The following is a 26,439-nucleotide window of genomic DNA, read 5'->3' on the forward strand; positions in this document are numbered from 1 at the left end:
CTTGAGATTTAGTTTATTCGTTTGTAACGTTACATAATGTCTCCGTCCACATTCATGCCCGCAATAGTTATATATTCATCAGCGATAAATTTAATCTTTGCAAGTTGTAATATCCTAGAAATTCGCTATACCTATGAATGTCTTCCGATGAACAATCATTCAGTTCAAGTACTGAGCTGACGCCGCCATGTTGTTCACCACCGTCTTCGTCGTCTTCAACAATAGCTTTCTTATATCTGACCTAGACGTAATGTATGGTTTTACTGTAAACATCTAAGAAAGCTATTTCAAGATGGTTAGGTATAGTAGTTTCTTGCCAAACTGATGTGGAAATACAGATACTGAAGTATAGGAACACTAACGAATATTTCAGAGTATACGTCTCTGTTTTTTTCCGGACCCCATGCCTCTCAAATATAAAGCAAGATTAAGAGTCTTTATCAAATAGCGGTAAAGAAAAAAACAGTCAGTTATAATAGAGACATTGATCAAACAATTATATTTGGGTGATTATGTGCACTTAACCACTTTCTTTCAAACTTATCATCGACTTTTTCTCTAATGCCACCAAATTAAATATATTGATCTGTCCACTAGAACAAGAGCACCTATCAGGCAGCTCTTTTCGATTGGCAGTTTACGTCAGTATAATAGCAATCACGATAGCCAGTAACCTTAATTGTTTGTTTTCTCCATCAGCAAAATGGTAGAGGAAAAGCTAAAGGACTTCCACATACCTATTTCATCATCAATTATTAAAACCAATATAATTAATTATAACTAACATCAAACGTTGGCATAAAATATTTTGAATTTTTTTGTCTTTTCTTTATCTAGCTCTCCAATTATATGAATAACAAGTTACAAACACGTCTTAATTAGTTGCGTAGCCTCTATCGATCAGCGGTTTCTAATATAAAGTATGTTTTAATACTTCAAAGACTAATCTAGTCTCATAGTATAAAGTATCATTATGTGTGACAATGTGTATTCTAGATTTGAATAATATGTGATTATTATATGAAAAAATAGTAATGGTGCCATGTTGGTTGTACATTGTTTTTAAATGCCTCTAATCCTCTATCAATATGATATCCCAAAATATTATAATTACCAATACTATATAGTTTAATTATATGGTGATATTAAAATACAAAGAGCTGGCATTTTTCAATATAGCTGTGTATTCAACTAAAAATTTCAGATGATTTGTATCAAAATCACAAATCCACTGTTATTCAAACGAAGATTTAAAAAACACTTTAAAATCTAGTGTTATTGAATTTGTCATTTTATAAAACATTATGAAATTTTCTGTTATTGAACAAAATTTAAATTGAATATTTTAGAGTGCTTTAAATGTTTTAAGAGTGTTTGAGAAGAGTTTTTTAGTTATAAAAATAAAAATTCAAATCTCATGATTTTAGATGAGATTGTAGAGTTGTTTAACAAAAATCATACCAAATTCTAGTATTAACCTAAAATAATCTAAAAACTCAATACAATCAAATCACTTCAAATTTCAGATTCAGTATATCGTACATCCTCGTAGTACCTTGATTAAGAGATTTTTTTTACATTTATCTTTATATTCGCATACGACAAAGATAATAAAATATATTATAATGTACCAAAATTTTGAATATGCTTTTTACGCTAAACCGCTAAATGTTTCTTTTTACTGAAAAGCCTAAGAAAAAAGTTTTCAATCCAAGTCTTAAGCATTGGTGGCCGGTGGCCTTTGCTGCTGGTAACCATCTTCTATTTTGTTTTTTGGTTTGTAAATTTCTTGTTTTATAGATCGAATAAGTCTTCGCATAGGCGATTATCTCTTCGCAAGGCGATTCTCTCTTCGCAAGGCGATGTTTTTTGTTGTGTTCTTCAACTCATATCAGAGCAACAGTTCATGTTTTCTTCATCTATCTCTGTTATGAGTTGATCATCCACTCTTTTCGCGATCTAATTCAAATCCCGTTTAGCTTGTGATGGGGGATCTACTTTGAAGGATAAACTTTGAATCCTTTTTTATAGAAATCAGACTCAACCGTTTGAATTTCGCCGGAAAATCGGCTATGGTTGAGCTTTCTTGATGGAAAGGAGGAGAAGATGTTGGATTTATCTCAGCCGCTCCAAAGTGATTCAATAGAGTTTGGCGCTCGTGGTGAGCGGTCCAACGAAGAATCTATTTTTGGTCTGTCTGAGCAATCCCAGAAGCAAACATCCGGAGATGTATGTGTTTCCAGTAACTGGCGACGGCGAAAGAGTTTCTATGGTACCGGCGAAGTGCTCCAAGAAACAATGACGGAAAAAAAGATGTGGAGACGAGATTCTCACGGCGGAGAAGTTTCATTTGACGGCCGAGCTTGCTGTCTCTAGGGTAAAGGACATGTGTGTTCTATGTGTCTCATGATATCACCTTCTTGTGACGTGTGTGCAACCAAATCCGTCTCCTTTGTGCTTTATTTTATTAATTTCTTTATGTAATTTTTTATTGTCTGGGTTTGTATTTTTAGAAAAGCCTGTACCATGTAAATGTCCTTTGGGCTTTAATTTGCTTATGAAAGCAAAAGTCGACACAAAGTAAAAAAAAAAAAAAACCTAAGAAAATAATCGCTTTACGTAATGTCTAATATTAAGCCGTTTGTCAAAAAAATATGTTTAATATTCTGATTGAGAAATCTTCCCCTGACGGCCAGGGTTAAGCGAACGATCAAAATAGATGCCACGTTGGCAAAAGGCAATGAAGTCACCATGCACACACTTGTCAATAGTACGAATTTTCTATCTGATATTTTCATATTTTCATCAATGATTTTATCTTTTTTTGGTTCCTTTATATATTTATGTTATCATTCATGATTTTAAAGTGAAATCAATAACTCGAAAAACCGACTAACTTATTTGGCAGGACCAATATTCCAACGTGGCATTTTCAATGCTTTCTATTATTTTTATATTTTCGCTCCTAAACTGCTGCATACCACCGGGAATGGTCGTGAGGTTAGCATTTTCTTTTAACTATGTTCTTGATTGTTCTGTAACTACAGGGAGATATTTAAGCGAAAGAGTAACGACAGAAACAAGATCCAAGCCCACGAATATAAGAAAGCGATTTGTCGTGTTTATACTTAATCACGAGGATTTGATCCTAAACTGGTGCTGAATCTGTTATTCACGCGCTTTTAAACGGGTAATTGTAAAATTATGTGAATCTACTGCTTTAGTATAGTTAATCCTGTTATTAATTAAAAGCATGAATCCTGACCATGACCAAAAACTTGGTGGTGTTCACTGTTCTTATTACAAAATCTAATATTTTACGTGGGCCCTAATAGACAACAACATTCAATTTAGCTTTTTAAAATATCGGTGAATTTAATACTGGCTAATAAGTACAGATAATATTGTAATTTGAAAATCACGTTATTAGATTGTCAAGTAAAAAGTAAACATTTTCTGTAATTTTAGGCTCATTTTTATTTCCATGTTACTGTGTTTTCTGAGAAAATGTCAAAAAGGAGAAAATGTCAAAATATATACAATGGAAAAAGCTAAATTACGGAATACTTTTTGGTTAGATCCACCAAATAATTCAGTATGCTAAATTAATAATAATATAAATGAAAATTACAAAATAATTAGTATTTTATATTTTAATATCTTGGATAAAATTATCTAAAATCCAACGTTGTTTTATATATTTGTAAAAATTATAATTGAGTTTATTTATTTTTAAAATTAAATAGGAAAAATAAAAAATGAAAGTAATTTTAAATCAGTAAAAGAGAAAAAAAAAACTGAGAGTAGCAGGGGAAGAAAATTTGATAAAAAAGAAAAAAGAGGAGCATGCAGTTCAACATTGGCAGCTAACTCGGGCCCTACACTTCTAGGAAGTTCCGTGACCGCGACTTGAGTGAAGAATGTCCCACATGCATTTCTATCTCTTCTCATCTTAACCGTTGAGTGTTTCTCCAATGAACGGATCGGTTCAACCGATTGGTGCCAAGTGCCAAGTCAGATTGCGAAAAATATTAAAATAATAAAACAGAACAAATCTAACGACTGAGTGACGACCATTTTGCTATGGCAATAAATGATCTCAGCCATCGATTCTCATTAATGGGTTGAATTATACTAGATTTGTGGACCCACTGATTAGTTTATAGTTTATCGTTTTTTTGACATGATAGGTTTATTGCTTAAATAACAAATCTAGTGATTACTATACGTTAGGTCTGAGACTTTTATCTGAGATCCGGATTCGATCTAAGATTCGATCCAGATCAGATCCGAAAATCCGGATATCCGGAGAGGTCGAATCCGGGTCTGGATAGTAAAATGTTGGATCCGTCAAAGCCGGATCCAGATCAGATATCTTAATTTTTAAATCTGGATATCCGGAACCGTAAGTTTTATTAATAAATATTTCAAAAATAGTAATATCTATATATAAAAATTAATTTTATTTAATATATTTTCATTTTTATAATAGTATATATAAATTTTATGTAAATTTTGTAATATTATACATAGAAATAACTAAAGACATTATATATATTTTTATTTTAAAATTATTGTTAATATTTTATATATATTAATATTATTTTTTATTTATTTAAGGATCCAAATCCGGATCCAGATATCCGCCGGATATTACAATTTTTAGAAAGATATCTGACACCTGGATATTCGAAAACCCTTGATCCGGATAATAATAGTAAAATTATAGATCTGCTGGATAAAAATCCGAATCCAGATACCTTAAAATTACCCGGATATCCAATTTTTCCCAAGCCTATTATACGTAACCATATATTTAACTTTTTAGAGATATTTGCAGTAGTTGCCCAAAAAAGAAAGAGAAATTTGCAGTTATGTCATCTTGACTATTTTTTCCATCTAACCTTGGAATGATCAATATATGATTGATATGTTTCTCAACTGGATTTGATTTATGATTGCAAAATATGATAAATAAGATTGTTAGTAATTAAATGAGATATATGTTAGTATAATTTATTTGAATTTTTTTCATTGATGATGAGTTTCTAAGAATTTAAAGCTCTAAATAAAATATAGATGGAAAAAAAAAAGTTCTAAATATAAAACTTAAGCATTTAGTACAGTCTGGTAAATTTATGTAGTTGGAAGAAAGTCAATTAATTAAGTATTAACAAAACATTTATAATTTGCGTTTTTTCTAAAATTGTTTTTTCTCAAACAAAAACAAAACAATTAACAAAAGCAATTTCTAACATTTAATTTGTTATAAGGGCAAGAAAGGGAGAAGTGGAACATGATATGATTATTTTTACCGGTTGGATCGGTGTGTGTTGGTGGTCACAGTCTCACAGATAGACGTGGGCATATTAACCGAAACCCGAATTCGAATCCGAACCGATCCGATCCGAAAAATCCGAACCGAAAACTGAACCGAAATTAAAAAAAATCCGAACGGGATTAGGATTCAACCAGTCCGGATATCCGTACCCGATTGATTATATCCGATACCCGAACCAATTACCTGAAGTACCTGAATATATATATTACTAACTCTAAACTTACATCTTCCATTCCCATTCATCTTTCAGTCTTCTCCTTCTTCGATGTATATGTTCAGTACATATTTAAACTCATTTTATGACTGATTACATGTATGAATCACTATACTTTGCGATTTTGATTTATGTTTAATTACAAGTAGGATTTGCGATTTGTTTTCTCTTTGCTCTTTACACATGCAAGAGCTCAAACATTCATGATTATCCAGGTTTGATTTCAGTTTGATTTTGATGTTTCTTTGATTTTGATTTATGAATGGATGGATTTTTTTACTATTTTCTATTCAAGATAATACAAATAGAAATTACACGAAGAAAAAAAGTACAGACTTGTGTTACTCAACGTAATAAAAAATCGGAAAAATCATAAATCTTATATTAAGTTGTTCAATCTTCTAACTTCAACAATATTGTTTCTGGTCTCACAAAGTCAAATCAATGATACATAGATTTTTTTTATTATTTGTTATACAGTTCGGTTATATCCGAAATAACCTGAACCTTAAAAATTCGAACCCGATCCGAAGCATAAAATATCCCGAACGGGTTCAGTACCTCTCCATCTGTAAACTCAAAAACCCGAAACAACCGATTCGAACCCAAACGGGATCCGAACGACACCCGAACGCCCATACCTACTCACATATATAAGATTCCATTATGATATGGTCTTTGTCTACCGGTAATAACCGGTGATACATCTTCTCAGGACATATTTTGGATAAAATTATCATCTTTGTGCGTGTATATGTCAGTATTTTGTTTTTTTTTTCTTTTCACACGAGTTATGGCCATTAAACAAAGTAACAAACATTTAATCGAATTATTTTGCTTTTAGTATTAATCTCATCTTTTGTTTGAGACTTTCAAAATATTTCTCGATTCTTTTCATTTTCTAATTGTTGACACAATATAAAGTCACACGGAAGCATGTGATGTCCAACTCTTGACACGTGGCAACTTAATGTTTAAAAAATTGGTAACAGTCCGAATAATACCGAAAACAAACGTAAACAAAACATTATAAATATAACATATTTATTTAGTTTAATACTACTCATTTTGGGTGGGTACCACATTGGATGCTGACAATTAAAATAATAAAAGAATACATTTTCTGCCAATATTAAAATATTTCGGTGGTAAGAAAAACAATAAAAGAGGAAACAATCGGTTATTGATGTGAGATCTTTAAAACGGAGGGGCAAGATGTTGTCACGCTGGCAAAAAGCGAATCGAGACCGTTGGATGTGTACACACCGACGGTGAAGATTACGAGAAGAGTTACACGACAGGAGATATGAGCCGTGGATTTATTCGCTTACTGCTTTTATTATGAGGAGCACAGAAAAAGGATGAGATAATGGGAAGCAAGTAGAGAGAGATAGAAGAAAGAGAGATGGATAGAAATAGAGAAGCTAGAAGAGTACCCATGGCGGCTGCCGGAAACGGCTTGTCACGGCGGAGGCATAGACCCGGAGGCTTCAGAGATTCTCCAGGTTTTTTTTTTTTTTAATTTCTTTCATTTTCTTCAGATCTGGGAGACACCGTTTGGATTCTGATGGTTTTTTTCTTTCAGAGGAGGAAGGTCCGGTGGAGTTACCGGAGGCGGCGAGGCTGAGAGATCGTACGAAGAAGGAACGAGATCGGGAACGTGATAGAGAACGGGAACACAGGGAGAGAGATCGGTTACATAGCCGGAGCAAAAGGAGAAGAGGCGAACGTTTGATAATGGTTCACGACGGTGGCGACGAAAGCTCGGAAGAGAGTGTCAACGACGATGAAGAATATGACGACGTGAAGACGATTCCTCCGGCGAATAATATCTTCTCTTCCCCTCTTTCAAATCACCACCACCAGAGGAAGAACTTTCCGCCGCCGTCAAAAAATTTCAGATCGCCTCCTTCTCCGGCGCTGCCGGTGCCGTCGTGGAAGGCGGCGGCGGATGAGATGATCGGCGTAGCAGTTCCTAGAAAAGCACGGTCAGGTAGAGAGGTGGAAACTACGATAATAAGCACATCCTCTCGCCGTGATTCAAATCTCTTTTTCATTTGATGAATCTAATTCTCTTCATTTCGCAGCTTGTACAAAGAGACCTCATGAATCACGGACGTCAAATGCTACCGGCGAGCGGTCTCCAGCTCGAGTTTTAGCGTCTCCGTCACCTCCATCTCCTTCTTCATCCAACGTTTCGGCTAGGAAAAAGGTTGTTAGTCTTTCTCTAAATCCCACTCGTTCTCTTCTCTTTTACTAAAAAGAAAGTTTGCTTCTGATTTTGAAGCCGTTGGGGACAAAACAGAAGCCTCTTCCTCAGAAGGTATCATCTCCCGTGGCTGTTCAAGATGAGATAGAGATTGAAATCGCGGAGGTGTTGTACGGGATGATGAGGATGCCAACATCATCAAAACAAGAAGAGAAAACAACTGTAGATATCAAAGCCAAAGTATCTTCACCAATCTCCATCACACTAGCTGCAAATTCGAGCTCGACTAATGTCTCTGCCATTGGTAAAGTCTTCTCCTTCCACAACGATCTGCTCTCTTGTTGTTTTTTTTTTTGTTTGCTCATTTCCTCTTTATCTTTATTTGGTCTTAGCTCCTAAGAGAAAGAAGCAGAGGCATGTCAAATACGAAGAGGACGAGAACAGTTCAGGTTTACCATCACGCGTCACTAAATTGGAAGCCGAAGCTCCATTGAGAAGTCAAGTTCCGTTAGGTGGTGAGCTAAAGAGATCAGGATCCGCTGAAGATAACAGCTCAGTTTTGGATTCGACTAGAGAAAGCACCGCAGGGTTAGATTCGAGATCTGCCGAGAAGATAGCAAATAAAGAGGATACGGTATTGCCGAAAGTGGAATCTTCTCCAGGAGTTAGATCCGATGGTGATGGAACTAAACCGTAAGCACTCAATCTATACATCTTTTTGGTACTTTCTTACCTTAATTCTGGTGCTGAGAGAAGTTTCTCTGTAATCATGCAGAAGCTCGCCGGAGATGGACAAGTTTGAGATAGATCTGATGGTAAGTTTCTGCTTTTCTTTTGTTTTAATTGTAAGGTTTTTTTTTCCTCCATTTAAAAAATATTATCTTAATTTTCTTTGTTTTTTTCATCTTTTTAAAATATTTATCCCACTTCATTGCTTTCTTCAATTTTTTTTTTTTTAAAAAAAATATTATATTAATTTAATTTTTAAAACCGGTTTAGGCGCCACCGCCGGGAAGGTCTTCTTCATCGGAGAGAGTCGGTGAGATGGAATGTGTGGCAGCAGAAGCGGAACCTAAAGCCACGGGAGTGGAAATGGTGAGTGGGACCTACTTTGTGTTTAGTAATATTGTGTCATCCATCATTGCCTTCCCCTTTTCTTTTGCTCTCTTTTCTTTATCTTGTTCCCTTTTGACCCTTTTTAAAATTCTCTCATGAATCCAGAAACCTAAGCCTCTGCTAAAGGAAGATGGAGGTAGTGCTGCGATTGTTGAGTCTGAGGAGAAGAAAAAACCTAGGACGGTGGATGAAGCCGAACCTCATACGTCAGAGAGGAGTTGTGAACTTAAACTCGACTTGGATAAATCTGGTCATGCGGGTGTAATGAACAATCAACATGTTCAGAAACAGCCACCACCGCAACAACAACAACATTTTGTCCCGGATAAAATTGGTAAATAAGCTCTTTCATATTTCTTGAGTTCCATTTGTCTTACTCTTGAGCAAGTTTTGGTTTCCTTAATTCTTTTGTTTTTTTCCTCATATTTTCAGCTCAAGCTAACTCTTTGCCTCTACATATGTCAATGCCTGGCTGGCCTGGAGGTCTTCCAACAATGGGGTATACGTTTTTGTAATTTTATCAAGTCAAACTTTGTAAAGTCTCTTTTTGTTTCAGTTGAATTAATTCTGTGTGGTTAATAAACACTAAACAGATACATGCCGTCTACACAAGGAGTTGTCCCTACAGATACTAGTTCCTTATCATCGGCGGCAATGCAGGTAATTTTGATTGCTTCCTGATCCATTCAAACAATCCTCTCTTCCTTTCTTAACTGGTTTAAAACTTTTTTTTTATCTCTTGTAGCCTCCTCCTCATTTACTTTTTAACCAACCGAGGCCTAAGAGATGTGCAACACACTGCTACATCGCCCGAAATATTCAGTCACATCAGCAATTCACCAAGATGAATCCTTTCTGGCCTGCAGCAATTGGCTCAGCTCCATTGTATGGGACCAGGGACTGCAATCTCAGTCTCATGCCTCCCACAGAACTGCAGGGGACTGTTTTAGGAAGAAGTTCCAATCAAATTCAAGATGAAAACTCTAAATCTACTTCCAAAAGCTCAGATACAGCTCAGAGAAAACAAATATTGCTCCAACAAGCTCTGCCTCCCGGAGCAGCAGCTAATAACATCATGGTTAGTTTGTTTTTTGTCGTCTGTCTAAGCATGCTTCCCATATCAAGATTTTGTCGTCCTTATTACAAGCTGATTGTATGTGTTTTTTTCTTGTTTCGTTTATTGTAGCATGGTCCTACATTTATTTTCCCGATGGGCCAACAGCCTACAATGGCTGCAGCATCTGTCAGACCTCCTAATAGTGGCAACACAGCTTCTTCTGGTGCGACAGCTATTGCAAACTCAATGAACGGTTCTGCATCAGCTACTCCAGCTGGTGCTCCAACAATGACCTTCAGTTATCCAGGCATGCCGGGCAATGAAACCCAATACCTGGCCATCATGCAGAACAATGGCTATCCGTTTCAAGTCCCAGCACATGTTGGTGCACCACCTGCTTATAGAGGAGCTCCCGGGCAGCCAATACCATTTTTCAATGGTTCGTTCTATTCCTCCCAAATGATCCAGTCTCCATTTTCCCAGCCACAGAAGCAGCAACAGCAATCTGGTCAAATACTCCAGAGCCATGCTCCGAACAACCAGAATGGAAGTGTCTCCTTGGGTTCCTCAGCAGCACAAAAGCATCTGCAGAACCATCAGCTGAGACCACACGGGAACTCCGACGGATATCCAACTCATAAGGTCCAATCTCAGGTTTTGACTTTTCAGCAGAGGCAGCAACCAAGAGAGAATGCGACTCAACATAGCGACACTGTAGGAGAAAATAGCCCATCAGCCGCTGATAGCCGGGGTTCTCGTTCCAACGTTGCCTATGGCCAAAACTATGGTATGCAGATGCAACCAACGAACTTGGGTTTGATGAGTTCAGCAGCCCCAGGTGGTGGAGTGGTAGTATCGTCCAGCAATCATGGCGAAAAGAAATCGCAACAGCAGGTTTCAAAGGCTGGTGCGGAATCGTTTCAGTCCCAGGGTTATGATATGACCTTTGCTACATTCAATGGAGTGTCATCAATTGCTCAGAATGGCGCTACGTTCCAGAGCCTACCAGAAGCAGCAAGGCAAGGTTATCAAATGATGGCTGCGAATGTTGCAGCCCAGCAGAAAATGAACTACAGTGCTCCTTCAGAAGGAAAATCCGGCTCTAATGCTACTGCTAAGACGATGGAAGAACAAAGAAAAACAGAAGGAGCATCAGGGAAAGCGAGTGGTGTGAATGGTGGACAGTCGATTGCTTTCTCTAGCAAACACGATTTGGGTGATGCATCTGTATCTGCTGTTACGAGTGGTAGCATCGTCGACACGTCCCGTTTGCTCAACCTAGGTTCTGCTCAGCAACAGAGTACCAGTTCTATGCCTCATCATAATCTGCAACAGAAGATGAAGCAGCATATGCAACAGCAGAATCACCACCTGCAGCAGCATATGCAACAGCAGAATCAGCACCTTCAGCAGCATATGCAACGGAGTCAATCTCAGCAACCTTATACCATGTATCTCCAGAAGCAGCAACAGTATGCAACTTCAGTCGCTGCTTCTGCTGCTAAAAACAAAGGGCCTGTGGTGAGTAATGGTACTGGTGTCGCTGATCACAGTATCAGCATATCCCCAGTGGGAACCGCTAAGTTCCCAAATGCCAATTCAGGGTTTCCTCAAAACCTTGTCGAGTCTCCTCAGTGGAAAAGCAATTCACCCAGGACAACAAACACTTCCCAGGCTCAGTCTCCTTCCATACTTTCGCCATCATCATCTGTTGCTGCTTCGTCATCCCCAAGAAACGTATCGCATAAACAGCAAAGCCGCCCCCAGCAGTCGCAGATATCTTTTGCAGCAAACTCAAAGCCTACAGCAACTGGTTCACCAATGCAGCAGGTGCAAGGAGGTACCAACAATCAGGCTCCGTCTTCTCCAATGTTAGTTGGGTCACCCTCTACGTCTTCGGTCTCCAAAACCACCGGCGGGAGTCCAAGAACGTCTTCCTCAGCGGTGAATAAAGCTGGACAAGCTTCCTCTACTACTCACTCGTCATCTCAGCCGTCCAAGAACTTGCAGCCTGCATCCGTGGCTTCTTCTGCCGCCGTTGGAAGGAATAACGGTCCTTCAGTTCTCGGAAACCAAACCACGAGCTCTGGATCCAAGTCTCAACAACAACAGCAACAGTTGCCAAAGCATGGGTTGCAGCAGCAAGCGCAGCTTTTCTTTTCCAATCCTTATATGCAATCTCAACGTCAACAGCAGCAGATCACTATGTCTTCTTCTGGTGGTTATTACATTCAAAGACATCAGCAACAACCGGGTTCTGCAGCGTGTCCTCCAGTTGTTAGCACCACGGGATCCGTTACGGCCACTTCAGATCCAGCGAAAGTCATGGTTGCAGCAGGCAATAACATAAAAGGAGGAGGGAAGACGCAGCAACATCAGCTGGGGCCTCCGGGGTTCGGGCTACCGTATGTTCATGCGGTTCCCTCTGCAGTTCAAGTTAAACCTGTAGATCAGAAGCAACAATCGGGTGAGTGAAAAAGACCCCTAAAAACCATTTATTAACTCAAAAGAAGAAGCTCTGAATGGTTTTGAGAAGTTCGGGTGTATAGCTTGTGCTGGCGAGACGGAAGAGAAGAAACAGACGGAACAGATCACTCTCTAGGGATAGACTAGTGTTGATATTTTCCTGACAGGCGTTTCGATTCCTAGAAAGAAAGAAAAGATTTATTCATTCTTCTTGTGGAGGTTTGAGTGGTGTTGGTGATGATTTTAGTTAGTAAAAAGAAAAGAACAAGAGCTAACGAACGTTGTACTGATGTGTTATTGATTGGCCTGTTTCGTCGGATCATCAGTTAGTTGATTATGTAGTTAGTTATTTACTTTAGTTGATTTTGTATTTATGAAGCATGAAACCGTGTGATGAATTTATTGATTGTTGTTATCTGTGTGACCCAGTAGGGCAACGTAATTATTACGAATGTAACATCTCAAAAGTTGTTAAAATAGAGGTTGAAGAAACATTATTTAAAATTACTTTTTTTAATAAGAAAGTATCCATCTAAACATTATTTAAAATTAGACTAGTTTTCTTTATATGTATGTAAAAGTATATTTATGAAAATCAGTGTTAAATCAAGTGCATTTATAACTTTACATTTAGATGGATACTTTCTTATATTTTAAATTCTTTTGGAAAACCAAGATATGCATAAGTTCTCATATTTATAGTGTTGTGAGTTACAAAGCAAGTTTAACAGATTGCAGATGTTTTTGTTATGAGTTTTTTTTTGAGCCGTTGTGACGACGAGGGATCTTCTCCGTATTGCTTATATTTTCTCTCCACAATGTATAAATTGTAGTTAGGAAAGTGTATCTCGTGAACAGCATAACATGATGATTGGCTGGTTTGTGCCTGAACTGGGTACAAAAGAACACACTGAGCTGGAGGAAGACGGGAAAGTGGCGTTCTTGAGACGATCATGCCGCAGTTACAGACTCTGCTTGCTAAAGGGCTGGACATGATTATTTATTAATTGGCTTGTACTCGCTTTAAAAATAAAATTGTCAAGTCAAGTAACAAATCAAATTTTTTATTATTTTCAAGTTTGAATCAAGTATAAAATTTCATTATTTTTCTTATTATTACACATTACTTATTCCAGAAAATACTTTTTTCTCGATAGAAAATACTTATAATTCGTTCAAATGTGTTTTTTACTCATCAAAAATTACATATCACTCATTAAGAAACATAGATCCTAAAATCTACACTAAGTATTTAATAGTGATCAAAAGTTTAATCTGGCGAAGAGATAATGATGTGGGCAACAATATCTTTAGAAGACAACGATGTAATCAGATTCCAGTAGGCAAAGATAGATTTTATTGATGAATAAGACTGAATACAATGAGAGAAACGAGATCCAATATTAAAAAGGAGATCGATAAGAGAAAAGACTTAAAGCGAAGTGAAATGAGGTCGGTGTGTGTTAGGCTCTTTCTAGGGTTTTCTCCGTGTCTTTCTTTGTTTCTGACGTTCTCCTTTGATAATCGATCGATCTCGGATTTCTCTCAACTTTCCCGCGGTCTTCGGCTCTTCAAATCGATCCGAACTCGCCAGCATGGATTGGACTTTTTCGTAGGTCGCACGACCCGACTCATTCATGCCCAATCAAAGTGTTGACCGAAATTGGGTCCAACAAGAAATACTTGTTTCTCTTCTAGTTAAGAAATATTTGTTTCATGTATTTTTATTTCAAGTACTTGCAAGTAACTAAGTCTTTATAGACAAATATTTGATTTTGGCAAGTAAACAACAAGACATTTTACTTTTAGTTTTTTGCTTAAAATGTAAATGTGATTAGAATGAAACTTAACCTATGAACTTGGCTTGGCAGAAAAAAAAAGGAATAGACTCTCAATATATATTAAGATAAATTCTGTAACATCCTGATTTCTGGTATAGAAAGAAAGGGTAAAAAGAATTGATTTGACTATCTATGTCACCAAAGTGCACTTACCTTTTAGGCACATATACGTTTAGAACTCTAGAGTTAAGTGTGCTTGAGCTGGAGCAGTGAAAAGATAGGTGACCTATCGGGAAGTGAATCACGATATTGTGCGAGTGAGGACAAAGCACAGGGAAATATCATGTGGTGATTGTAGGGTTAGTAAATAAGATTATTGAGCCTCTGAAAAATTAGTGTACCGTCTGTCGAAAGGGATGGAGTCCACGGACCGAGAGAGCGGGCGTGGATCGTCCATTAGCCGCGGTGGGACTTTAAAAATTCATACAAAAATGAAAAATGAACCCTGGCTTTTTTGTCAGCCATATATGGATTAAACAAAGTAAAATTAGTTAAACGTCTCTAAGGAAAATAAAATCTACTCGTGCTAAAATATTACAAATTTACAATATTAAACAAGCGTATATGCACAAAAGGAATGAAGCACAACAATGAAAACTTATAAGGTGGCAATTTCATTCATACAATGTATATATAGAAGTGTGAAGAAAAAACATGAGAGGTGAAATGGGGTTGTTTTTCATGCAAAAGTAAGCTTAAAAAGATAGAGAGAGAAAATGTTTGATAAACGCTTAATACCAAAGAGACCCCATCACAATAAAAAATCAAGTCACAGTCATCATTCTTCCTCGTTATATACTTCATCAAACCTCATGAACAGAAATCTAATAAAATACTACAGTTTATCAAGCTGGGATCCATGGATTCCATGTGTTATGGTTAAAAGTAATGTGCAACTTTTTTTATATAAATTTGTATAGTGAAATATAAAGAAAAGGAGAAAAAGAAAGGAAAGAAAGATGGAGATGGTGCCTTGGGCCATACTTAAAAAAGGAACATACAAAACACGTTGATGTGGCTGCCTTCAGTCTCGATTATCCAATGGTTGGTTGGTGTCTTGATTTGGGTCCATAACTCCATATATGCTATTTAGTAGATCTAACGTCTATATATAAAGATAGTGTAATTAATATTTCATATTTGCAAGAGGCCAAGAGCCTCAGACACTGTAAGAGAAATGGGGTGGCTCAATTCCTTCTTCTCTCCCTTGAAGAAACTATGGTATCGCGTCAATTCTGCTCAAAAGAAGAGTATGCTCTCTCTTTCCCTCTCGCTCTATATACATTAGTTCTATATCTATCTTTGAGCATCATCTATTTATTAATTTGATAACCGAGTAGATCACTTACTCTATTTTTTTTTGTTTGATATATATACTCTTTCTGAAGGAAACTATATATAATAAATAAGTTACGTTTGCGCTATCAACAGATGTCTATATGTGTGTGCGCGCGTTTTGTGTTAACGTAGAAATATGGATAATGATGTGCAGGAAGAGGAATATACGTATTATACGAGGACGTGAAGTCATGTCCATGCGAAGATGTGCATGTTTTGTGGTCTATACTCGTGGAGTCTCACCCACATACTTTGCAACCCAAACAATAAAAATTTCATTTCTTTTGATGTTTAAGTCTCTTTTGGTTCAGATGGTTCATATATGTATCGACTGTATATGCGCAAGGACGAGACAAAGGAGAAACTTGTAAGCGACATCATTCATACATATGTTTTCTCTCACTTGTACATAATAATATAAATACACAGAGATATTATCTTTCCCATTGAGGTTCATATTCTCTCTCGCGACTCTATATATGTATGTACGGTTCTCTCTTGAGGTCGTATGTCTATATACTTTATAAATATCGGTATATATAGATTGCATTATTAGGAAAATTATTTAGATATGAGCATGGTTGTGAATATGAAAATGTTATATATATGATATGATATGTCAGCGTAACAAAAAAGGAAGTAAATTAAAGATGACCATATGTTTTTATAATTGATAGACATAAAAGTTAAAGATTGATGGGGAAAGGAGAGTGAACAGAAGTTGAACTGTCGTGGGGATTGTTGGCTTGTGTCGGCTGGGTTATGTTGACGTTATTTGGACTTTGGAAAGTTGCGGTTGGTTTCATTTTGCGTTTCTTATTCATTTATACATATAAGCTGAATGTTGAACTAGCATTCTTTAAAGAAAATAATTAAGGACAAGCCCAAAAAGAATGTTATGATCTAGACATTATAGTTTTTGTTTGTTTGGTTGATAACCAAATGAAACCAAACCACTCTTCTGGCAGAAAAGGCCAACATATTAAATGTCTAAGGTGTCGATTACATCAAAACATTCATTCCGGTGGCTAAAATGTCTACGGTTGGAGAATATCTTAAAATTGTTAGTAGTCGCTAACACCGTTTAATGTTTTTTCTTTAAAACAATGCAGCGACAAAACTAGCAAGAATTAGATGTACTTAAGAGAGGTACAATTTAGCAGCCGAGAGATAAATCCGTTTCTAAGAAATAAACACTTAATATATGTAATTATGTGACGATAGAAATTAGATTTAGCTGAGACTTAATTTATGGTTAGAGGCATGCTTTGGTAAATTGATATTCAAAAAAAAGTTTCTAGGATGAGTTTTTTTACACCAAAAACGAGCATGCTTTGGCAGGAGCGTGAAGTCGTTAATTAAAGTTTCCGTATTATACAAAACTACCCAAAAAATTGAAACCGAACTGGACTTATTTTTTAGATAATAGTCGGTTCTCAACTTTATTACTCAAACTGAACTAAAAAACCAAAATAACCGTACCAAACCGAACCAATATCTATAAATATCTAAACATTTCTCAAATCTCTAGAAACTAAAAACTAAAGTACCCGAACTAGAACCGAACTGAAAACAGAACGCCAGATCTAGTACAAACATGAAGATTCTACAAGAACATTCGTTAGCATGTTAATACCAAACATGTGAAAATGTGATATATATATAAATCTACTCATCCTCTTTCTGGATATTAGATCTTTCTACTAGTTATGATGTCTCTTTCTGATTTGAGTGTGAGTTTTTGGGAGGATAACTCTTATTTCTATATATTTCCTTTCATTTTTACATCATATACGTTCTAAGATTATAACGTACTTTTATGTGTTAAGCTTACACATAAACGAAAGTTTATTTTTAGGAAGATATAAACTTTTAACTTAAGGAATTTTTGCTAACTATAAAATTTGTAAGCATCAAGTACTTATGAAACCAGATGGATTGAAAAACATTACCAGTGTGATATATAGCTTGTATATGGTTCTAACTTTTAAGATATCTTAACCTATATTGATTGTTCAATTTAAAATTGTGTTAGTACCAAGAAAGCAAGATTAGGTCTTAAGTTGGAAAAGATGTATATCTCTAAGACTCTAACTCAGTTGTTGAATTAAGATTTTTTTCCTTTGGTCTTAGAAGATCAAGTTTCCTATAGATTATTTCATTTTTCTGCCAAGAGATCATCCTGACCAATTTTGTTCTTATCGTTGTTTGACTCCGGATGAATTCATAAATTAATATGTATATTTAAAATGTACGTAAATACCGGTAGGCTAATTGATTTGTAATTGTAAATTAAGCTCTCTAGTATGTCTATGGAGTCCTCTTTTCTCACTTTCCTTCTGAAGAATATGGACGATCTTGGTCTGTGAAGTTATTATCTTCAATCGACTGTATTTCACTTTTTATATATTCTTTTTACCAAAGAGCTTTACGAATCTAAATTAACGTCCCTTATAAATTACTATGATAAAAGAAAATTTTAGAAGAAACAATAGTTAAAATGACCAAACTCCAATCTCTTTTAGCGACTATCTTAATGTTATTATTATACTAGCTTTCTTTTTGTTTGTCGGGAACGCACCTCGATGTACTGTTATAACTTTGAATCGACCTAGTTTTTTTTTAATTACATTCTTATTTAAGGATGATGTACCGTTTGTTTGTCCATGTAATATATGACTGGCGTGACTCACACCGCGAGTTGTATTCATATTTAAGCAGCATTTCATTTACTTGCTGAGGCTCTGTTTCATAATTAGTCAAACGCTTGGTCAAAAAGTGTTTGGTGAATCAGTATGGAATTTGATAGATTTGAAAAAGGCAAGAAAAAGAGAAGCATTCCCAAAGTGTTTTGAAATTCTCCAAAAGATGAATCTGGTTGGAAGAACAGATCCGAACCAAATTTTTTTGGTGAGACATATATGAAGAAAAATGTTGCCTCCAGCATAAGGCCGGATCATCTACTTTGCGTGAGACGTACTGAGTATACTCATGCATGAGTCATTCATCATCCATGTTCAAATCTATAAGAGAACCCTTCACTGGATGCAATGAAGGGGTTGAAGCAGAGTCGTACAAACTTAAAAACAATATCTGCTAGGATGTAGTTAACTTCGCCAAAAACACAACAAAAAATATATGCAAACCTAGCTCTCGTGGACTAAAGAACAACAAATGCACCCGTCCAGAATTTGTGCAATGAGATGCGGTCTATAATATGTTTGACACTGGTAGAATTGGTAGTTTGGTACGTAGTAGCACATGTATTTCTCCGCTAGACATATAGCCGTAACTAATCTTGATTACTTATTTACTTGGTACGAACACAATTTTAAAAGACTATTGAACAAGCAATACAGATTACAACGTCTTCAAAGTTTGAACAATCTATAAGCTACAACTAACAAGTCATATAATCGTTAAGCTTTTCAATCCATCCGGTTTCATAAGTTGATGATTACAAAGTTCTATATATGCAAAAGAAAATTTCTTTATCAACTCTTTGACGAAAAATGTTTTTATCTTTCTTAAAGCATTGTTTTAATCATCGGTACTAGTTTATCTTTTCTTCTTAGTTTTAACTAGAAAAACTAAAAACCGTTCTTAAAGTCTTTATTTAAGAACCGGTTCTTAGTTTTTTTAGTTAAAAATTTTCGCTAAGAACTTTATCATAAGAACCTAGGTTAATCATGCTCTAAGATGACTTTCACTTTAAAAACAATATATTAGGAGCATGTTACGTGAATGTGAAAAATTAATACAAAAAGTAAGTGTTATCATTGGTCCAAATGTATTGTCTTATAAACCATCACAAAAAAAAGGAGACTTGTTTGGGTTGCCGTGATTCACTCCCATGTGCTTCTCTTTCCCCTTTCTCATAATCCGTGACATTAACTGCTCTACTATACGACAGAATCCCTTTACACACAACACAAGGTGTCGATAAACCAACGACTTTATGTTTTTGGCAATTTACTTCCGGTTATTGACCTACCGGTCCGGTTCGTCTATTTTGGAATCATCCGGTTCTTTAAATTTAGCTTATGTGGTCTTAAATTCTCTGTTTAGATTCTTTTTTCGTTCACACCTCTCAGGTTGAATAATCTTCCCAAGTTCAAACAAGTTTGAATTTTTTGTTTCTTTCTTTCAACTAGCTGACCAAAAAAACATTAAAGTTCGCCAAATATTTGGATTGAATTGACGAATATTGTATGGTTCGTACTAACGGCTGAGTGCCGTTTTCATAATATTTTCTAACAGTAGTACGATTTGGTACTTGTTAGTTTGTTAAACCGATTTGGAAACTGGATAAAACCGGTTTACTAAAACGTAAACCGAGTCGTGGTGTTGGTAAAAGGTGATTGGGCAAGAAGCCTAACCTGTTGTCTCGGCTCTGTCACTAGGTGGGCAAAAAAAACCACTTGTTTCATTATATTCTTCTTTTAAAAATCAAAATCTTTTCTTCTTCTACCATCTCCACAAACTTCAATATCTCTCGCTCAAGAATAAATAAAACCCACAAAACTAAATTAAATTTGCAGAAAAAAATAAGAAGAAGAAGAGGCATGAATGGTGAAGAAAGCTTCGTTGAAGATTGCTCTGAGTATGTTGAAATTGATCCTTCTGGAAGATATGGAAGAGTATGATTCTTCTGAACTCAAAATGTTCTTTCTTTGTTTGTTTCGATCTTGATTTTGTTTCTTTTTGTTTTTGGTATGGACAGTACGATGAAGTACTTGGCAAAGGTGCTTCGAAGACAGTGTAATCTCATTCATCTTCACTCTTTGTCTTTTCTAACGTCACAACTATTTTAAAAAGTCGTTTTTAATTGTTTAATTAATTATTATTTGTGGTGTTTATTCAGGTACAGAGCGTTTGATGAGTACGAAGGTATAGAAGTGGCATGGAACCAAGTCAAGCTTAGGAACTTCACTAGGAATCCTGAGGAACTAGAGAAATTCTTCAGAGAGATTCATCTGCTCAAGACTTTAAATCATCAAAATATCATGAAGTTCTACACTTCTTGGGTCGATACCAACAATCTTGCAATCAACTTTGTAACTGAACTCTTCACCTCTGGTACTCTCAGACAGTAAGCAACATCTCCCACTATAATTTCACAAATGGTTGAAACTTTAAATTTCAAATCTTTAAAACATATGATGATGTTTTTTGTAATAGGTATAGGTTGAGACATAGGAGAGTGAATATTAAAGCAGTGAAGCAATGGTGCAAACAGATTCTAAAAGGGCTTCTCTATCTCCACAGCTGTTCTCCTCCAATCATCCATAGAGATCTCAAATGTGACAACATCTTCATCAATGGTAACCAAGGTGAAGTCAAGATAGGTGACCTTGGACTCGCTGCCATTCTTCGTAAATCACATGCCGTTCGCTGTGTTGGTTGGTTCCCTCTTTTTAAAAACTTTATTAACAACTTAATAATAATAATAATAATAATGTTTTGAAACACTTTGGACCTACACATGTGGTTGTATGTTTATAGGAACCCCTGAGTTCATGGCTCCTGAAGTGTACGATGAAGAATATAATGAGCTGGTTGATGTATATGCTTTTGGAATGTGTGTACTAGAGATGGTCACATTTGATTACCCTTACAGTGAATGCACTCACCCTGCTCAAATCTACAAGAAAGTTACCTCGGTAAATTATTTTGACTCGACATCTTTTGTGAAGTCATGTTTTGTTTTTTTATTAACGTTGGTTACTATACAGGGGAAGAAGCCTGAAGCGTTTTACTTAGTGAAAGACCCTGAGGTACGCGAGTTTGTTGAGAAGTGTTTAGCTACTGTGACGTCTAGACTCACTGCTTTAGAGCTCTTACAAGACCCTTTCTTACAAGATGATGTGGATGAGTTCTACATGAGACCAACTGATTACTACAATGGTTATGATGAGTTCCTTAGACAGCCTCTCATCGACCACCCTCCTCTTTACCATGATGAGTCACAGATATGTGAGATCGATCTTTTCGCTCAAGATGATGAGGAAGAGTCCGACCATGTTGACATTTCGATTAAAGGGAAGAGAAACGGTAGTGATGGGATCTTCTTGAGGCTAAGAATCTCTGATGCAGAAGGTAATAAACGTTCCATGTTTTCGAATAGTTCTAGCTTGTAAGGTCTTGAAAGGGTTTGAACTTTGATGTTGTTCCAGGAAGGGTGAGGAACATTTACTTCCCGTTTGAGACAGATACCGACACTGCGTGGAGTGTAGCAGCTGAGATGGTGTCTGAACTCGAGATAACGAATCAAGATGTTGCGAAAATCGCGGAGACGATCGATGCGGAGATTGCTGCATTGGTTCCTGACTGGAAAGTTAATAACAACGTGCGCAACAGCAACAACGAGGCAGGAGAGAAGTCTCACCATTACCATCATCAGTTCGAATGTTCTGACGACAGAAGCTGTTCTTCTGTTCACGGTAGGTTCGAGGAGATAAGTTACCAAGCGGAAGGACAAGAACAAGGAAGTGGTGATGTTGTTGTTGTCTCTGGAGAAGGTAATAACAACAGGATTCATTGCGCGGATATATGGGGTCTGAGAGATTCACGTTCTGATGGTGGAGGAGAAGAAGAGAGCTCGTTGAAGCCAAGGAGGAAGGTGGAAGGGGAGTGGTGGCCGGAGAATGAAATAAGGAGAGAGTTGAGATGGCTTAAGGCAAGGCATAAGAGGGTTAGAGATCATCAAACCATCTGTGAGAAACCAAGTTCAGCTTCGCCGCCTCTTCTTTATAGGGCGTTCTCACTTCCCGTTGACGCCGTGGATATATGAGATTGTAAATTCTAGTTACTATATTTTTATCTTGTAACACTTTTAAATTTTGTTATTAATCTTTGGTTAAGTATCCTTCAAACATTGCCTGAACTGGAGTCAGATCAGGAGTCTCTTCATGTTATTAAATCTTCGTTAATATGTGTGGTTTGGGGAAAATCCGGTTCGAAAACCATATTATATAAAACCGGTTCACTGATTGTCCTAAAACCGGATCAATTTTATGTTGTTAAACCCAACCTTGGCTTTTCTTCCTCGCTCTCTGCGCCGCGGTCTCTCTCGAGAAATCCATCTTCGTCTTTAGATCTTTTCCTCCCCCAAGCAAAGCTTCTTCGATCTTCCTCGTGTCTCTAAAAAAGTAAGTTTCCTGTTTTTTTTTTTGGTAATTATCTATCCAGTGTCGACAAGTTCTGTGTCTGAATATCGATCTCAAAAGTAAAACATGATCTATAGTTCTAGATTTGTCGGAAAAATTCCAAATCGAACACCTTTTGTCCGGATCAAGCTTCTTCGATGTTCTTTCAGAAAATCAAAGTAGATCATAGTCGACGAACATCTCATAGTTATTGAATCGTTTCACCTCGGAGTTGAAATCAGTAACATCGAAAACCCTAATTACATCTGCGTTTTGATTTGATTCATTCCAGAAGCAATGGCGAGCTTGAGAGAACCGCCGAACGAGCAAGCCATCCTCAACATCTACGAATCCATGAGATCAGAGCTGAGCCAAATCTACTCCAACTTAACCGACCTCGAGATGCAAGTCAGCGAACACTCTCTCGTCGTCAACGCCATCCAGCCTCTCGACCAGTCCAGGAAATGCTTCCGCATGATCGGAGGCGTTCTGGTGGAGAGAACCATCAAAGAGGTGCTCCCAGCTGTCCACCGCAACAAGGAAGGGCTCGAAGAGGTCGTCAGGAAGCTGTACGAGACGTTGGAGAAGAAGAAGAAAGATATGACGGAGTTTGAAGGTAAGTATAAGATCAGGCTTAGGAAACAGGACGAGTCCAAGGAAGAAGGTAGTAATAAAAAGGAAGGTAATGCTCAAGGTGTTCTCGTTGGAGCTGCTGTTAGTGCGAGCCAGTAAACACTCTTTCTTCTGTCGTTTTGCTTGCATCTTTTTTTGCTGGTGATGGTGTTACAATATCAGTAGATTGGAGGACGAAAACATTATCTTTATATTCAACATGAGAGTCTTACATCTTTTGCATCTTTTAACATTATCTTTATACTAAACAAGAAGAAAATAAAACTTAGACGATTGATTCCACATCATAAGTTCGATAGCTTGCAGGATTTGTTTTATATATCCCCTTTAGCGTTAAGCCTAGCTGCGGCGGTAACAGAATCCGCCACACCACCTGGATAAGTAGACAGATTAGGGTTGTTCCTCAGCTCGGCGCTCACCACACCCTCTGCGTCCTGCTTTGTCACGGCTTTATCCTCCTGTAACTTCCCCGCTGCACCCTAGAATCCGGTTCAAAAACATTTAGATGGAAAACAAAGTAAGACGCTGAAAAATGTGTTTGAAATTTGGGATTAACCGCTAAGACATCAGCGAGCTTGATTTTATTCTCGTCAAACTCTATAGGAGCGTTGTAATCAGCTGCGGACTGAGCTGAAGCGGCTACTCCACCAGGAGCGATGACGTTGTTGCTAGAAGCTCTAACTTCCGCCGCTTGAATCGCTGCTGCGTCGCTCTGATCCACTGGCTTCTTTCCAGCGGTGTGTACAGTTGCCTCCAACGCTTGCCCTATTGTTATCTTACTTTGCACACTCACCCCCGTTGCCGCTGTCGCCACTGGCCTAGGTTCAACATATTGTCCAACGTCCTACACCATAAACAATCTTCATCGTTACAAAAAAAAAAGATGATTATATTGGGGAAATAAAATTATGTTGGAAATGACTTGTAACCTGTACACCGATGGTTTCTTTAGTGACGCGTGCACCGGCGACGTCGGTTTGCTCCACAGAGACGCCTCGGTCCGGGTCGAGGTAGGTTGCGACACCTGGTTCGACGAAGCCAGCGCGTCTGTTGGCAGTGGCTGCAGACTGCATAGTGGCGGCTATACCGCCTTTTTGAGTGTGTCCCAAGACACTTGTCTCCTTTGCTTGCATCATCCTAGCATCCTCAGGCGCTATGGGCCTATCGGCGAGTTCGCCGGATACCTCAAAAACGTCGCCGTATTTGACCGGCTCTTGTGGCCTCTTTGGTTGCTCTTGTTGGCTCATATCTCTGTGTTATGGACTGTAGTGTGTGGAGAGATCGAAGTATAAAGAGAGGGACAAGGAGTGTGGGACCAACGTTGTGAGATTATGACAGTTGTCAGTGAGAGTGACAGTGACACACGTGGTAGTTTCTAAGTTTAGAGCACGATGAGAAAGCTCGAAGAATGCGACCGACTGAGATGGATCTAATTTTATCCATTTATAAATTGGGTTGCTGTTCTCATGAGTTTTGCCAAGTGTGCCGTGGCAGCACAGGACATGTTTTAAGTTAAAGACAAGAAAAAAAAAAAAATATATATATATATATATATATAAACTTTGGTTGCTGTTCTCATGAGTTTTGCGATGGGTCGTGCTTCAGGTGGCCGTGAAGAATCAGTGGGGAGGCCACGATTCTCTCAAAAATCTCGAGAACTTGCTCATCTTCTTTTTCATCTCGTCTCTCAGTCAAATGGTTCGGTTTGCCTTGATTTCCCTTGAGAACTTCTTTAGGATCCGGAGAAACTAATATGATATCAGTTAATGTTACATAGTAGTGATCACGGTGGAGGAGATCTTCTACATGAAAGCTTGCCTCTTTCTTTCAACACATAGATTGAAGATGGCAGCATGGAAGAGGCACTAGTTCATATTCACTATATATGAAATATAGATGGGTTTCTTGTAACCTAAGCTTTGATAATTGGGTAATTTGTTAGGTAGCTGAACGTTTGATGATTGTCCACGAAGAACATTTGCGTGTTTTACCAAAAAGAAAAACATTGTTTGTGTGCTAGTCATTTTCATTTGTCTTTTTCTAAAGAAATGGTATCCATGTACTTGTACCAAGTGCTAACCCACACTGACCCATATTCAGTAAAAAGTGTTTTTATTTTATTTTCAGTGAAGCTTTAAAGTTATTTTTGTTATGAACATGTCAAAATTTTCGGCACCGAATTTGACATCTTACGTAAATATAAATCATGTGGAACCTACTATTACTATGCATGCACAGTAACTTTACTTTTTCATTTCTATATAAATGGTTTGTAACACATCATCTCTTCTCCTTCTAATAACACATTCTCTCTTATTATCAGTGTTATCTTCTCTCTACGGGTATAAAATTTAGTCTTATTTAAATTCCTGCGATACCATAAAATTCCGGTTTTTTTTATAACACGTTATCAGCACAATCGTTCTTCAATTTGAAATACAAATGGCAAACATCGAGAAACTCCAGTTCCCGGCCCTGAAAATAACTAGCGAAAATTACGTCGGATAGGTCACAAACGTGAAACCATATCTGGTGATGAAAAAGATAACCGAAACAATTGTAATCGGTAACAAATCACCACCCGAACATATAGCCGAAGCGATAATTTTCCTGAAGAAACATTTAGATGAAAATCTAACGCACGACTATGCAAGCATATAAGACCCAGCTGAATTGTGGCAAGCTTTAAAAGAAAGGTTTGATAACCAGATACAAGTCAACCTCCCTTACGCTCTAGAAGAGTGGAAAAATCTGAGGTTCCAAGATTTTCAAAAGGTTGAGGATTACAATTCCGCTGTCCTGGTGATAGTTTCACTCCTGAAATATTGTGGTAATCCTATCTCTGAGGCATAAATGATGAATAAAACATACAACACTTTTCACAAACAGCTTCACTTCTTGCCCTAAATTTACAGAAAATGCAGGTACACGAGATTTTCTGAATTGATGGTTGCGCTCATGTTGGCTGAAAAGAACAATGAGCTCTTAATTAAAAACCACAATTCCCAACCTACGGGAGCCAAAGCATTTCCTGAAGTGAATGCTACTGCGGTAGAAAATTCAGAAAGAAGGAACG

At 37.2% G+C, this 26,439-nt stretch overlaps 4 protein-coding genes and 1 long non-coding RNA gene across 8 annotated transcripts; 4 read left to right on the top strand and 1 right to left on the bottom strand.

Moving 5' to 3' along the window:
• The first annotated feature begins 6,910 nt into the window (after positions 1-6,910).
• Positions 6,911-12,818, top strand: LOC106334602 (protein TIME FOR COFFEE-like). Of its 2 annotated transcripts, none has more exons than XM_013772917.1 (12): positions 6,911-7,060; positions 7,141-7,548; positions 7,643-7,767; positions 7,843-8,068; positions 8,157-8,457; positions 8,540-8,579; positions 8,764-8,859; positions 8,986-9,214; positions 9,313-9,379; positions 9,474-9,540; positions 9,626-9,958; positions 10,067-12,818. In XM_013772917.1, exons 1-12 carry the CDS (start codon positions 6,961-6,963, stop codon positions 12,410-12,412), a joined length of 4,338 nt encoding a protein of 1,445 aa, XP_013628371.1. In that variant the 5' UTR covers positions 6,911-6,960; the 3' UTR covers positions 12,413-12,818. The 2 variants fall into 2 exon arrangements, with proteins under 2 accessions (XP_013628371.1, XP_013628372.1); XM_013772918.1 differs by having other exon boundaries at positions 9,629-9,958.
• Positions 12,819-14,974: 2,156 nt separating this feature from the next.
• Positions 14,975-16,488, top strand: LOC106333138. 2 transcript variants are annotated; one of them, XR_001268304.1, is made up of 3 exons: positions 14,975-15,494; positions 15,737-15,949; positions 16,260-16,488. It is a non-coding gene; the product is annotated as an uncharacterized LOC106333138 (long non-coding RNA). The 2 variants fall into 2 exon arrangements; XR_001268303.1 differs by lacking the exon at positions 16,260-16,488 and having other exon boundaries at positions 14,985-15,494; positions 15,737-16,028.
• A 3,523-nt stretch (positions 16,489-20,011) lies between these two features.
• LOC106335924 (serine/threonine-protein kinase WNK2-like) lies at positions 20,012-22,514 on the top strand. 2 transcript variants are annotated; one of them, XM_013774611.1, is made up of 7 exons: positions 20,012-20,222; positions 20,306-20,343; positions 20,453-20,674; positions 20,764-20,984; positions 21,088-21,245; positions 21,318-21,681; positions 21,759-22,514. In XM_013774611.1, exons 1-7 carry the CDS (start codon positions 20,148-20,150, stop codon positions 22,373-22,375), a joined length of 1,695 nt encoding a protein of 564 aa, XP_013630065.1. In that variant the 5' UTR covers positions 20,012-20,147; the 3' UTR covers positions 22,376-22,514. The 2 variants fall into 2 exon arrangements, with proteins under 2 accessions (XP_013630065.1, XP_013630064.1); XM_013774610.1 differs by having other exon boundaries at positions 20,447-20,674; positions 21,759-22,375.
• Positions 22,515-22,591: 77 nt separating this feature from the next.
• LOC106335926 (probable prefoldin subunit 2) lies at positions 22,592-23,578 on the top strand. The gene is made up of 2 exons (XM_013774613.1): positions 22,592-22,733; positions 23,023-23,578. The coding sequence occupies exon 2, from the start codon at positions 23,028-23,030 to the stop codon at positions 23,460-23,462; it is 435 nt and encodes a 144-aa protein (XP_013630067.1). The 5' UTR covers positions 22,592-22,733; positions 23,023-23,027; the 3' UTR covers positions 23,463-23,578.
• Positions 23,579-23,640: 62 nt separating this feature from the next.
• On the bottom strand, positions 23,641-24,610 carry LOC106335925 (late embryogenesis abundant protein D-34-like). Its single transcript, XM_013774612.1, has 3 exons — positions 24,293-24,610; positions 23,920-24,207; positions 23,641-23,842 (listed from the first exon to the last, which is right to left on the bottom strand). Exons 1-3 carry the CDS (start codon positions 24,608-24,610, stop codon positions 23,678-23,680), a joined length of 771 nt encoding a protein of 256 aa, XP_013630066.1. The 3' UTR covers positions 23,641-23,677.
• Positions 24,611-26,439: the final 1,829 nt, after the last annotated feature.

This window comes from Brassica oleracea, chromosome C3 (genome assembly GCF_000695525.1).
Source record: "Brassica oleracea var. oleracea cultivar TO1000 chromosome C3, BOL, whole genome shotgun sequence".
Classification (NCBI taxonomy): domain Eukaryota; kingdom Viridiplantae; phylum Streptophyta; class Magnoliopsida; order Brassicales; family Brassicaceae; genus Brassica; species Brassica oleracea.

What these genes read in the sequence shown, in the direction of transcription:
- LOC106335924 (XM_013774610.1), top strand. Translation starts at nt 20,148, where the DNA reads ATGAATGGTGAAGAAAGCTTCGTTGAAGATTGCTCTGAGTATGTTGAA. An exon ending in ACCTCTGGTACTCTCAGACA is followed by an intron (nt 20,675 to 20,763) that starts GTAAGCAACATC and finishes TTTTTGTAATAG; the next exon opens with GTATAGGTTGAGACATAGGA. An exon ending in AAGAATCTCTGATGCAGAAG is followed by an intron (nt 21,682 to 21,758) that starts GTAATAAACGTT and finishes ATGTTGTTCCAG; the next exon opens with GAAGGGTGAGGAACATTTAC.
- LOC106334602 (XM_013772917.1), top strand. Translation starts at nt 6,961, where the DNA reads ATGGATAGAAATAGAGAAGCTAGAAGAGTACCCATGGCGGCTGCCGGA. An exon ending in TATCATCGGCGGCAATGCAG is followed by an intron (nt 9,541 to 9,625) that starts GTAATTTTGATT and finishes TATCTCTTGTAG; the next exon opens with CCTCCTCCTCATTTACTTTT. An exon ending in CAGCAGCTAATAACATCATG is followed by an intron (nt 9,959 to 10,066) that starts GTTAGTTTGTTT and finishes CGTTTATTGTAG; the next exon opens with CATGGTCCTACATTTATTTT.
- LOC106335926 (XM_013774613.1), top strand. Translation starts at nt 23,028, where the DNA reads ATGGCGAGCTTGAGAGAACCGCCGAACGAGCAAGCCATCCTCAACATC.
- LOC106335925 (XM_013774612.1), bottom strand. Translation starts at nt 24,610, where the DNA reads ATGAGCCAACAAGAGCAACCAAAGAGGCCACAAGAGCCGGTCAAATAC. An exon ending in AAGAAACCATCGGTGTACAG is followed by an intron (nt 24,208 to 24,292) that starts GTTACAAGTCAT and finishes TTTATGGTGTAG; the next exon opens with GACGTTGGACAATATGTTGA. An exon ending in AGCTCGCTGATGTCTTAGCG is followed by an intron (nt 23,843 to 23,919) that starts GTTAATCCCAAA and finishes ACCGGATTCTAG; the next exon opens with GGTGCAGCGGGGAAGTTACA.